The following is a 12,529-nucleotide window of genomic DNA, read 5'->3' on the forward strand; positions in this document are numbered from 1 at the left end:
AGCTGTTGTCTTTCTCACAGTCTGGCCCCGGGTTGGCTGCATCAGCGTCTCCTGGAGAGGGGCTGGATTTCTGGGCCCCTCCCTGACATAACTGACACAGAGCTCCGCGTGTAGGGCTGGGGCACTTGTGTTTTCAGTGAGTGTCTCCTGGGGTTCCGGTGCACACCAAAGCTTGGCATTTCTTCCTGTGAGGTTGGGGGCTCCGTGCATCCCTCAGTAGGTGGCAGGCTGCGGAGGTGACCCTGTGTGGATAGCTCTTATCGGGAAGGTGGCTGTATACAGGCGTACCTCACCTGGCTGTGGTTCACCAGTGGGGGTGCGTGTTTTTTGCAAATTGAAGGCAAGGCCCCTCACCAGCAAGATTACCATTCACTTTATTTGCGCCACTCGCTTTTTTGTGGCGATCTGGAACCGAACCACAGTGTCTGAGGCATGCCGGTAAGTTGTTGTCTAAACTGGAACCCTTTTTTTTTTTTTTCCTTCTGCTCTAATTTCTTCTTCTTCTTTTTTTTAAATTTATTGGGGTGACAATTGTTAGTAAAATTACATAGGTTTCAGGTGTACAATTCTGTATCACATCATCTATAAATTACATTGTGTGTTCACCACCCAGAGTCAGTTCTCCTTCCATCACCACATATTTGATCCCCCTCACCCTCATCTCCCACCCCCCAACCCCCTTACCCTCTGGTAACCACTAAATTACGTTCCCCAGATTAATTTTCAAAACCCCGTGGCCATCTTGTGGTTACTGATTGTTTTCTAATCTCCTCACCTTCCCCCTTACCCCCACCCCCCCCCGTCCGTCTAGCAACCCTCAGTTTTTCCTCTTTGTCTCCAACACTGTTTCTGGTTAGTTCATTCACTTATTCTTTTCTTTAGATTCCGCATATAAGTGAGATCATATGGTACTTATCTTTCTCTGTCTGACTTATTTCACTTAACATAATGTTCTCTAGGTCCATCCATGTTGTTGCAAATGGTAAGATTTCTTTCTTCTTTATGGCTGCGTAATACTCCATTGTATAAATGTACCACAGTTTCTTAATCCAGTCATCTACCGATGGGCATTTTGGTTGTTTCCATGTCTTAGCTATTGTGTATAGTGCTGCAATAAACATAGGAGTGCATAGAGATTTTTGAATTGAAGTTCTGGATTTCTCCGGATAGATACCTAGGAGTGGAATTACTGGATCATAGGGTAGTTCCATTTTCAGATTTTTGAGATACCTCCATACTGTTTTCCATAGTGGCTGCACCAATCTGCAATCCCACCAACAGTGCACAAGCGTTCCCTTTTCTCCACATCCGCGCCAGCACTTGTTGTTTGTTGATTTATTGATGATAGCCATTTTGACTGGGGTGAGGTGGTATCTCATTGTGGTTTTTATTTGCATTTCTCTGATGGTTAGTGAGGTTGGGCATTTCTTCATATGTGTGTTTGCCATCTGTATGTCCTTTTTAGAAAAATGTCTCTTCAAGTCCTCTGCCCATTTTTTAATTGGGTCGTTTGTTTTTTTGGAGTTGAGTTGAGTGAGTTTTTGTATAGATTTGTGATATTAATCCCTTATCAGATATATCATTGGCAGATATCTTTTCCCATTCAGTAGGATCCCTTTTTGTTTTATTGATGGTTTCCTTTGCTGTGAAAAAACTTTTTAGTTTGATATAATCCCACATGTTTATTTTTTCTCTTACTTCCCTCGCGCGAGGGGATATATCAGTAAAAATCTTACTCCGGGTAATGTCTGTGAAGTTTCTTCCTATATTTTCTTCTAGGTATTTTATGGTTTCAGATCTTACATTTAAGTCTTTAAGCCATTTTGAATTTATTTTTGTATATGGTGTAAGGAGGTGGTCCAGCTTCATTTTTTTGCATGTGTCTGTCCAGGTTTCCCAGCACCATTTATTGACTAGACTGTCTTTACCCCATCGTACATTCTTGCTTCCATTGTCGTAGATTAAATGGCCATATAGGCATGGATTTATTTCTGGACTCTCTATTCTTAAACTGGAACACTTTTGAACATGAAAGGGGGCACCATTAATAGCTGTGTTGTGGTGTGAGGAGTAAAGCAGGACTTTCCTGGAAAATGGAGGCGTGTGCTCAGTATGCGTTTCTCTTTCCACCTTTCTGATGGATGACTCTAGGAGATGCCGTTCCCTTTCTGTCGCCGGTGGGGAAACAGAGACCCAGAGAAGGTTTCTTCTGGCTCTAACCTTGTTCCTTGATTCCAAAACACCTCCCTGGCCAGGTCGTACGTACTGCTCACTGGAGCACGGGGGGTGGGGGACTCCAGATTGCCCATGGTGTTGGAATTTTTAGAAAACGAACATAACCTTTGTCAATGAAAAAAAACAACATTAAGGCTATAAAACGCATATCTAGAAAAGATAAAAACACAAACACAGGATCCTGTCAGCAGAAGGAAGCCAGCACTTGGTGTGTATTCGTGTGTTTATGCTTCCTCTCCTTCTTGGTCCCTGGCGCCTGGCTGAGACCCCTTGTCACACAGACACTCTCTCAGTGTCCCTCTGGGCAGAATGACAGAGGGAGAGGACTGCTGAAACCAGCTTTTTCTTAAAGTAGACATTCTATTCGGGTCTGTCAATTGTTTTTCCTCCTGATTGCCTTAGAGGCCAGTTGGTGATTTTTTTTTTCCCTGTTAGGATGAGGATGCGAATATGACAGTCCATTTTTGTGGCATGTGGCTTGGACTGCAGTTGCAGAGAACACTTGAGGGGACCCAAGGTTGTTGGTCCCCTAAATACAACAAGCAGCGACGCACTTGAGCCTGTGATGCTAGCCCGCAAGGCCCCTGCATGTGCAGGTTGGGTGTATTTCTGGTTCAGATGGAAATAGAGACACCTTCCAGAGGGCCTGCTGGCATCAGGGCTCACAGGCTGTCTTGGGCCGATTTGTCTCTGTCCCTGGCTGCCTGGCTGTCTTCTGCCTGTTCCATCTGCTCCTTGTGGAGCTTCATCTGTGTTTTCGCTCTGGCTGCTGAGTGCTTTCACATAGCCTGCTGTTCACGGTTTGGGTGGAAGGAGCGGCTCCTTGGTCTCTGGGGAGAGGGGCTGGGCAGGGCAGCAGGAATCCACTCAATGGGCCCTTCCCTTCCTTGCGCCTCCCTGTGGAGTGAAACCATCCTCGGAAAACTCACTCAACAGATAAGATGTGTGGGCTCAGGGATCTCTTCCCGGTAAGCTGTCCCCTCTTCACGTCAGTGTTGTCCTGTGTTCACAGGCAAAGATGGAGACGCTGAAAGACAAGACCCTGGAAGAGCTGGAGGAGATGCAGAATGACCCGGAGGCCATTGACCGGCTGGCCCAGGAGTCCCCTGAGGTAGAGGAGGCCATCCTGGGCCCAAAGAAAGGCCAGCAGAGGGGACTGAGGCCCTCCTTAAAGCCGCTGGCTTGTTGGGAGTTTGGGCCAAGTTCTTCTCCCTTTTCTGTGGCCTTCCCCCGGGTTGGGACCCAGCCAGAGACGCCCCTGAGGTGTCAGCCCAGTTCCTGGGGACTCTGGGAGTTCTAGGGGCAGTGCTGGCGAGTGTAGGGTCCTTGCGTGAACCTGCACGCCCCAGGAATCCCGCACTGTTGCTCTAGCCTGACTGCAGGCAGTTTCTCAAAGCACTGGTACTGTCCTGTAGCTGCCTCTCCCCAGGGCTCCTGTGGCCCTGCGTCTCAGGAGGAGCCATTGTCCGGCTGGGGTGTGGGCTCACCTGTCAGATCCTGTTTCCTGCCACTGGCGGCTAAGCCTCTGAGCCCCTCATCACATTCCTCAGGGGAATGAAAACTCTTCTGTCAGTGCAGAGCTTTATACTTTTATAAAGGGCTTTCCCTCCCTCCCTTTTTCCCTCCCATCTCCACAACCCTGTGACTCCCCTGCAAGGTAAGAGAGGCCGGGCCATGGGATCTGGTCACAGAGCTGGATACACGCAGTTATGCCTTGAGTGGCTGCAGCCTGTTCACTGCACCGGAAGCCACCGCCTGCTGCTCCTAATGCGAGGGAGGGACAAACAAATCTGCTCTGAGCTCGTTCAACGGGGACATGAAGCAAGGCTTGTCTTGGTGAAATGCCACAGGTGGCTCAAGTGGTTCATTAGGCTGTGAGCGCTGCCAGGGCCTGGCTCTGAGCTGGCACGGCGCAGGTCTCCACTCCTCCACATTCACTTCTTCGTCAGTCGCATATTAAGCACCAAGGGTATCTCGAATCTGCCATGAGCACCGTGTTACGGGAATTCCCAGGCCTGCTCTAAAGCGCACACTTTGTAGAAGCGAGCCTTTGCACAATTAGAATTAACTGACATCCAAGCTGGACAGGCCGATAGAATCTGTGGCAGAATCACGGAAAATGTAAGCAGAAACCCCTCTTGGGCAGACGGCAACTAGAATTCTGTGGCGTGCAACCATGCCTGACAATTTAATCAATTTGAATTCTCTGAGGGGAAGAACATTCACAGGATCAAGGGGAACGAAGGAGGGTGGGCTACTTAGACTTCCAGAGTCCCTCGGACTAGCTTTCTGCCATGGACCGTAGAACAGTAGTTGAGTCGTGTGGGGCTGTGAAGACAGAGATGGGAGCTGTTTAGTTTGGGTTGTGCACATTGCTTGGAGGAAAGGGAGTGAGTAGGGGACATCTCTTCATATAGAAGAGTGTTAATGGGGGTTCGAAACATGGCAGGTGGGCCCCTTAGGGCAGGGTTAGAACTGTTTTGCTGGACTCTTATGAATGACGCGTGGGGGGCTTCATAGTTAACCCCAGTGGAGAAAGATCTGGGGGGCTGTGGAGAGAGGGACAGAAATGTGTAGGACAAAGTCTGGGGGAAAGGAAACAGCAGAGATTTATTGGTTAAGACCCAGGGAAAAGACTGGCCATCCATGGGGCCCCCTAAGGGGTGGCTGAACAGAGGGCTTCAGGCCACGTAAGTAAAGAAAGCTTTCATGGCTCATAGTAACAATGAGATTGAAACTCACCGGTGTCACTGTCCCTGAGTCAGTATACTTGACGAGTGACTTAAGGCAGTATTTGTGGCAGCAAACCAGACTGTCTAGTTGTGGGGCACTTGCCATCATGGGCAGACCCCACCCTCCCTGGGCTGCATCCTTGGAGGGAAGGTCGCTGTGATGTCCCTCTTTCCAGTGTGTTCTCAGGGCCCTGTGACGGGATTGGTAGGAGGTCAGGCCTCCCAAAAGTCCCCTCTTCCAGGACGCCTGTGACCTCCTGTGTCTGGTGGGCGATGAGCCAGTCAGGCTTGGCTCAGCACGCGCTGCCTATGGCCGAGAAGCTGCCCTGGTGGCTCCTGTGTGGAAGCTCGTCTTAACCGAGCTGAGAGCTGAGCACCTCTCTCCTGGTGCCACGTGGTGCTGTGGGTCCCCACTGTCTCGGGTGGTGCGTCTGACTCTCTGCCCTCCTCTCAGTAAGAGGACTCCCTGGTAAATGGATGGAGTTTCAGGCCATAGCAGGTCTGGGAAGGGTTCCCGTGGCTGCCACCGTTCCAGCCAGTGGCAACAAAGGACGTGGCTGAGGGACAAAGCACTGCTCCGCTTGTGGAAGTGCTTTCAGGGGGCACATCCAGATGCAAAGGTTGGCATTAGGGCCTCAGGTGGCCACAGGTCACCTTGTGTTGGTGGGAGTCCTCTGCTGGCTGTGGGGACTCCCCTCTAGTTCTCGGGGCCCCTCGATCATGCTGGCCCCTGCACAGAAGCTGGCCCCTGCACAGCTTCTCTGCAGAACACACATGTGGCCTATAAGGCAGGGACAAGTCTCCTGAATCAGTGTCACACCCTGGCCTTGGCTTTCTCACCCCTCAGAGTAACTTTATTTTGGAGCCTTACTGCATATCTGGCTTGTGGTCTGGCCTGGGCCACCTCAGTAGGTCACTCGACTCTGAATCTTGTGGGTACATGGTTGGGACTTTGGGTCCCTCCCCCGCTAGAAAGCCTGTGACTTTCTCATATAAATTGGTCCACCTCCGCTCTGGAGCTCTGCACAGCCTGTGGCGGGCCTGGCTCCTGCTCACCGTGTGGTTTTGGGCAAGCTGTTAACTTTCAGTGTCAGTTTTCCCCGTGTATCTACCACATCGGCTGTTGGATGAAGATGCAGTGAGGTGCCTGGGTCGGAGTGCTTGGTCGGGGTTTGAACACAGTCCGTCTGACGCGAGTTGAGGGCTGAATATTGTGGTTCCCCCACTGTGGGCGATGAGTCCCAGAAGCCCCTGGTCCAGCCTGCCACGAGGTGGGTGCTGGTGGTGATTCTTGTGGTTAAGTGTCCTGTTCTTTTAGGTCCAGGACCTGCAGCTGGAACGGGAGATGGCACTGGCCACTAACCGGAGCCTGGCTGAGCAGAACCTGGAGTTCCAAGGTCCCCTGGAGATCAGCCGCTCAAACCTTTCAGACAAATACCAGGAGCTCCGGAAACTTGTGGAACGGTGCCAGGAGCAGAAGGCAAAACTGGGTAGGGGCGGCCGGACCCTGGAGTGTGCTCTGGGGGGCCCTTCTGTTAACTCAGAGTCCCGTTCAAGTTGAACTGCTGGAAGAGCATGGAAGACTAGATGCCCTCTCCCTTCCCCAGGACAGGAAAGGGCCAGCACTTACTGAGGGTCACCATGTCCCAGCCCTGTGCTCAGCGCTTTCCAAACATTTTTTCACAACAGCATCTAAGGGTAGGTCCTGCTGTTACTCTCATTTCGTAGATGAGAAAAAGGAGCCTCAGCGAGATTCAAGAACTTGGCCAGTGTTATACAGCTAGTGGGGGGGGGGGGTGGGGACTTAAATCAGAGCCTGCGCTGCGGCGTCACCTCAGCCAGCTCAGCTCTGCAGAGCTGGTCCCGCGCGTCATCTCTGAAGGTGGGAGGGGCTGTCCCTGGCTGGATGGTGAAGAACTCTGTGCTCAGACAGGTGAAGTAACTCCCCTTGGAGGCAGAGCAGGGTTGGGCTTGGTCGGTGGGCTCCGAAGCCTGGGTCTTGGCTTCCTAGGCTGGCGTTGGGGAGGGTGGTTAGCCAAGGTCTGGGCTGGGCTCTCTTGAGCTCCTCTCTGCTCAGGAAGGTGACCTAAGGGAACTGGACCAAAAGGGGCTCTGCTCCAGGGGGGTGGCGGGGCCTCCCGCAGACAGGACACTCTGCAAGCCTCTGCTGAAACCTCAGCCTCCAACACTAAATACATAGGCACTTTTGAACTGTTGAACTTTCTGCCCTCCCTTCCAGAGAAATTTTCTTCAGCACTGCAGCCAGGGACCTTGTTAGACCTTCTGCAAATTGAAGGCATGAAGATTGAAGAAGAGTCTGAGGTGAGATGGCACCCTCTCTCCCTTGAAGAGTGTCAGCACCTGGAGCAGGAGCCCTCGTATGAGCGCTGGATGTCTGCAGGGGGGTAGGGTGGGGGTGGGCGTGGGGTGGACATGGGTGCTTTAGTAGGTGGCAAAGATGAGTGACACCTTCAGTTCCGTTGGAAGCCCTTTTGGACGCAGAGAGCAGGAACCCAGTCTCATGGCTGAAGCAGAAAAGGGCGACTGATCACAAGGTCACGGGCAACTGGCAGGCCTGGATGGAAGGGCAGTGCTGCAGGAGCCCCAAGGACTGACGCCAGGCCTGCAGCTCCTCTCGCCCAGGCTGCCTGCTCTCCTTTCTGCTGCCCTCTGAGCCTCTCTCAGTCCCTGGGCAGGCTGGCTCTGTCCACTTCTCCATGCACTGGGTGGGAGAAGCTGCCTGGGCCTCCCAGCCCCTGGGCTGGCCTGCGCTAGGGACCGAGCAGCTGGTATTCATCTAGTTATTCAACACATACATGCAATAGCCACTGGGAGCCTGGCACAGGGCCAGAGGCAGGGGACAGCGGTGACCATGACAGATAGCCCCTGCCCTCCAGGAGCTGACATTCTGGTGAGGGAGACAGAAAACAAATGAGTTCCTTGTGTCAGCAGTGATAAGGGCCAGAAGGAGAAATCCCTAAATGGGAGCCAGAGAAGGTAGGGAGTGCCTGAGGAGGCTGAGCTGGGGGGGGGGGGGCTGACCTTTGTCCTGGGAGTCGGATGGCCTTGTTCCCAGGAGGCCCCTGTTGTCACCAGACCTCTGTCTTCCAGACCATGGCTGAGAAGTTCCTGGAGGGTGAGGTGCCCTTGGAAACATTTCTGGAGAACTTTTCCGCCATGAGGATGCTGTCCCACCTGCGCCGGGTTCGTGTGGAGAAGCTCCAGGAGGTGGTGAGGAAGCCGAGCGCTTCCCAGGAGCCAGCGGGCGATGCCCCTCCTCTCTGCCCGGTCCTCCCTCCCCGCCCGGTGCCCCAGGCCACGCCCCCTGTGGCTGAAGAGCAGCCTGGCCCCCCACCGCAGCCCTCAGCAGTGCCCCCCTACCCGTTGCCCTACAGCCCGTCTCCCGGCATGCCTGTGGGCCCCAGCGCCCACGGTGAGCTCCAGCCGGCGCCGTTCCCGGTGGTGTCCCAGCCCTCCTTTCCTTACAGTGGGCCTGTGGGCTCCCCTTACCCGTCAGCCCAGCCAGGACCCAGGGCGGCTGCGGGCTACTCCTGGTCCCCACACAGGAGCACGCCACCCCAGCCTGGCTATCCCGTGGCCCCCACTGGTGCCCCTGGTCCTGGGTACCCCTTGGCGGGGGCCCGGACACCCCGTTCTGGTTATCCTCAGCAGCCGCCCTACCTCTCCACAGGAAGAAAACCTCCCTACCCAACACAGCCCCAACTCCCGGGCTTCCCCGGCCAGCCTCAGTCCTCAGGCCCCCCGCAGCCTCCCTACCCCACTGGGCCTGCCCCTCCCTATGGGTTTCCACCACCTCAGGGGCCCGCCTGGCCTGGGTATTAGACACCGTCTGGCCCTCGGCCCTTCCCTGCTTCCACCTGTACCACAACCTTTGGCCCACCTACTGCTGAGATTCGAGGTGAAATTGGAAGTGGAGTTAGCACTCCCCATGGACTTGGGGGGACCTAGCAGGGAGCCTGCAGGCCCCCGCCAGGCACTGGGCAGTGTGACCGGCTTGGTGGCACCAGCAGCAGTCAGTCACAGGTCTTCCCCTCCCAGGGAAGGGGTGCCTCCTTTCAGTGGCTGGCTTTCACCTGCCTGGTGCTTCCTGCCTGTCTGTGGGTATCTGTGTCAGCGAGCCACGCATTTGTGAACATCTTGTGCCCGCACGCCCAGACACCTGAACCCAGTGCAGTTACCTCTGTGACGGGCTGGCGCCTTCGGCCCCCGCTCAGCCCCCTCCCCTGGGATTTGGCATATTCAACGTGGTGCCCACACCAAGGGATGCAGCTCTGTGTGTTTCTTTGGTCCATTCAGGGATGGCCTGCCCCACGCACCATGGCTAGGGCTGGATCAGAGGGAGAGAAGAATTAGGAAGAACACTCCATGATTTTTAAGTTCCATAAAGCCATAACTGAACTCTGATGTGCTGATGTCAGATAAGCTTGACCTATGTGCTGGTTTGAATGACAGCAGCAGGGCCAGTGCAGCAAGAAGACAGGGTTGTGAAGGTGGACCCCAGACCTTGCTTGCACTGGTTGAAAAATCCAGGGGACTGCCTTGGACATTCTGGCTGGAGGAGAGTGGGCAGCTCTGGCCCAGGAGATTGTGGTCACATTGGGGCTCGTGTAGGAGTGGAGGGCCGGGTCACCTCCCAGCCACCCGCGCTTCTCTGGGCCTTCCTCTGGGCCCTCCGCTTCCGGTTGACTTTTCCTGAGGCGCGCCCCGTCTGCCCACTCCTTTAGTGCCTTGAATCTCATTTGCAGCAGCCCCCTTCCTTCATCCCCGTCCTCTGTCTTCCCTGATGTAACTCTCCCCCGGCCCCAATATCCCTCTTAAGACAGACATCAAAAGATGCCGTAACAGAAACCTCCCAAATGGTGCTTTCTAAAACACCATCACTATGTTGGAGTCCATTTCTTTGCATCTCTCTTGTTTTCAGAATGTAAAGGGCAAGGATTGTGACTCCGTGCCACATGCAGCCCTCAACATTGGGGGTTTTAAGCATATTCAGTCATAAAACTGATAGTAGACCAAAGGGGGTGTGATGAGCAAAGCATTAACTTGGTTGTCCCAGATGTGAGCCAGGTCTCAAGGGCAGACCCTGGAGCTGCTATGGGTTAGGAAGTCATATGTGCCTTGAAATGTCCACTACACGAGTACCCAGCGTCTGGTGGCCTGGGGTGCTGGGGGCCAATGAGGAAACTCGACCTTCTGGTGCCTGCCCCCGCCCGCCTGCGTGCCATCAGCGGGTGCGCAGACGAGCTGCTCCATGGGCACCGTCGGTTCCTTGCCAATTGTGCTTGCTTCTCCTAAGTTATTTATAAAGAGAAATCACTAATGGACTCTACTGGTTTGTGTGCTTCGGAACTGGATGAACAACTGCCTGTATGTTGTATAAATAATTGCCATAATAAATGTCGAGGAGTTTCTCGCAGTGTTGTGGCTTCCGTGGCTTTGAGAAGTGGAGAGGTGGCTGCTTGGGACGGCAGGGATGGGGCAGGTGTTGATTTCTCCCGCAGTCTGCAGGATCAGCTCTGCTGAAAGTCCTCCGATTCGCGTCCACAAAGCCCCATCTACTTGGGTCTCATCATTTGGGCTGCTGCCCTCATGCGCCTTCACCCTGGGCCTGTGTTACAGCACGTCCCTTTCCTGTTCTGGTTTTCCAGCTTAGCCACTGCCATGCAGGAGCCTGCACGTTTGCCTCTTCCTGGGCAGACAGCTTGGGCCCTGCGAGGCCAAGGCCCCTGCTGGATGCTGTGCAGCGAGCACACTCCTGCCACCTGCTGGGCTGACGAGCACCTCTGCTGCCACCTGCGCCTTCCCCTCCAGTTTCTGTACTGGGATGGAGGGGCAGCAGGCTCATCGACTGGCTGAGGAGCCTAGCGGTCTCCTGCCACCGCCCAGTCTGCCTCCCTCTCTAGCTCCCCGAGCCCAGCTGGTTATCATGAGGCCTGGGAGGCGCTTCTGCTTTCAGCAGGAAGGGCAGCTTTGGGGGAGTCAGCAGACCAGGTTTCTGATGGGCCCTCAAGTCAGCCCTTGTGCTTTTTCTTCCCTGCAAGGTGACAAGGGTAGGCTGCCTGGACGATGCCCGGAGATGCCGAGTCACCAATATTGCAAATGGCCGCAGGTGTGGTTCCCTGATCAGGGCACACACCCTAGAGGGACGGGGCTGGGTCTTCCACCTGGCTCTGTCTGACCTGGCTGCAGGGGCTCCTCTTATGGCTTTGTGGTACCAGACGTCATCAGGCTTCAAGAAGCCACAATCCTGAGAAAAGCTGGGGGCATCTGAGCCCAGGGTTGAGAGCCCCTGGGCTCCGGCGAAATGCTTACTGCCCTTTGCCCCCTCCTGAACTCTGCCCTTACCTTGCATGTGTCCAGGACACCCAGGAGAACTAGAAGACAACCTGGCTTTGTAGGGAGAGGATGAAAATCTCACCCAGGGAGCACAATCCTGTCACTTGATTTGGGTTGGTCCCAGAGTGGTGGCAGGGTGCACGGAAGGGCTGAAGAGAGGGAGTGCCACCTTCTAAGAAAAGACTTGGTTCAGATGCTTCAGCTGGTCACCCACGGCGTGGCACCCCTGCTGGTTCTTGCTCTCCCTTCTCCCCAGGCCCTCCACACTTCAGATCTAGCACATCCTGGCTCTCGGACACTCCCCTTGCCCCGCTCCCCACCCAGCATTCACCTGGTGAAATCAGGTCACCTGGCACCCTCTGCCAGACCACAGTGGGCCTCTTGCTACAGAGCACACTGCATGGGGGACAGACCCTAAGTGTCAAAAGCCTCAGAGATCCCTAGCTTAGTGAGGACACTTTGCTGAGTGATCTGGGGGTAGGCCATCTGACGTATCCTTTCAGCTGTCAGGTTCATTTAGTTCCACTCAGTGCTCCCCAATCCAAATGCATGACAACTCCGAAGCCACACTTGTAGCTGGGGAATCACAGTGAGCTTTCCCTTTGGGTCTTCACGGTCCTTGACTTAACGTGAGGAGAATGTGCTAGAATCAAGTTGCACACTCAACCACCTCTGAGGGTCAGGTGAGTAACAATTTAGGAGAATGGGCTGGGGTGGGAGACAGGTGAGCGCTGCCCTCTGGCTGAGGGGCAGCCCCTGCTCTGCTCTGGCAGGTTGTCGTGTGGCAGGAATGTGGACTAAGAGGTCGCCATCGTGGCATCTTGTAGGGCTGAGGGAGTGGCCTGGAGCTCTCATTGCAGGAGCCGCACTAACCCGTCAGCCTGTGGGCTGGGTCTCCCCACCAAGGCTGGAATTTGGTAAAGGCACCTCCAAGGCTGAGATCATTCCCATTTGGTTGCTTAACCAGATCTTTCTGGAATGCATCATCTGCCACCAGTTAGAAAACAGTCTTCTAAAGAGACATTTGCGTGCACGCAGCGTTTTTTGTGGGAGAGTTGTCCTTAAAGTAGGCTATGGTTGCCCTGAGGCCCCGTGTGGTGGCCAAGCTAGAGATGAAAGAGCTTTTATGGAAAAAGGCTCCGGGAGGGGACTCGGTGCGTCAGTGTCTGCCCCACCAACAGAAGCCTCTGAGCTCCCTTTTGAGG

At 54.3% G+C, this 12,529-nt stretch overlaps 1 protein-coding gene across 2 annotated transcripts in view; it reads left to right on the forward strand.

The window, feature by feature from the left end:
* VPS37C (VPS37C subunit of ESCRT-I) overlaps window positions 1-9,076 on the forward strand; it is a 34,478-nt gene extending 25,402 nt beyond the window's left edge. For both annotated transcript variants that reach the window (XM_033121072.1, XM_033121071.1), the window contains 4 exons: window positions 3,248-3,346; window positions 6,286-6,457; window positions 7,207-7,289; window positions 8,079-9,076. In XM_033121072.1, the coding sequence (XP_032976963.1) occupies window positions 3,254-3,346; window positions 6,286-6,457; window positions 7,207-7,289; window positions 8,079-8,810 (1,080 nt within the window). In that variant the 5' untranslated portion in view covers window positions 3,248-3,253 and the 3' untranslated portion in view covers window positions 8,811-9,076. The remainder of the gene's footprint in view (window positions 1-3,247; window positions 3,347-6,285; window positions 6,458-7,206; window positions 7,290-8,078) is intronic.
* Window positions 9,077-12,529: the final 3,453 nt, after the last annotated feature.

The sequence above is a fragment of the Rhinolophus ferrumequinum genome, chromosome 11 (genome assembly GCF_004115265.2).
Source record: "Rhinolophus ferrumequinum isolate MPI-CBG mRhiFer1 chromosome 11, mRhiFer1_v1.p, whole genome shotgun sequence".
Taxonomy (NCBI): Eukaryota; Metazoa; Chordata; class Mammalia; order Chiroptera; family Rhinolophidae; genus Rhinolophus; species Rhinolophus ferrumequinum.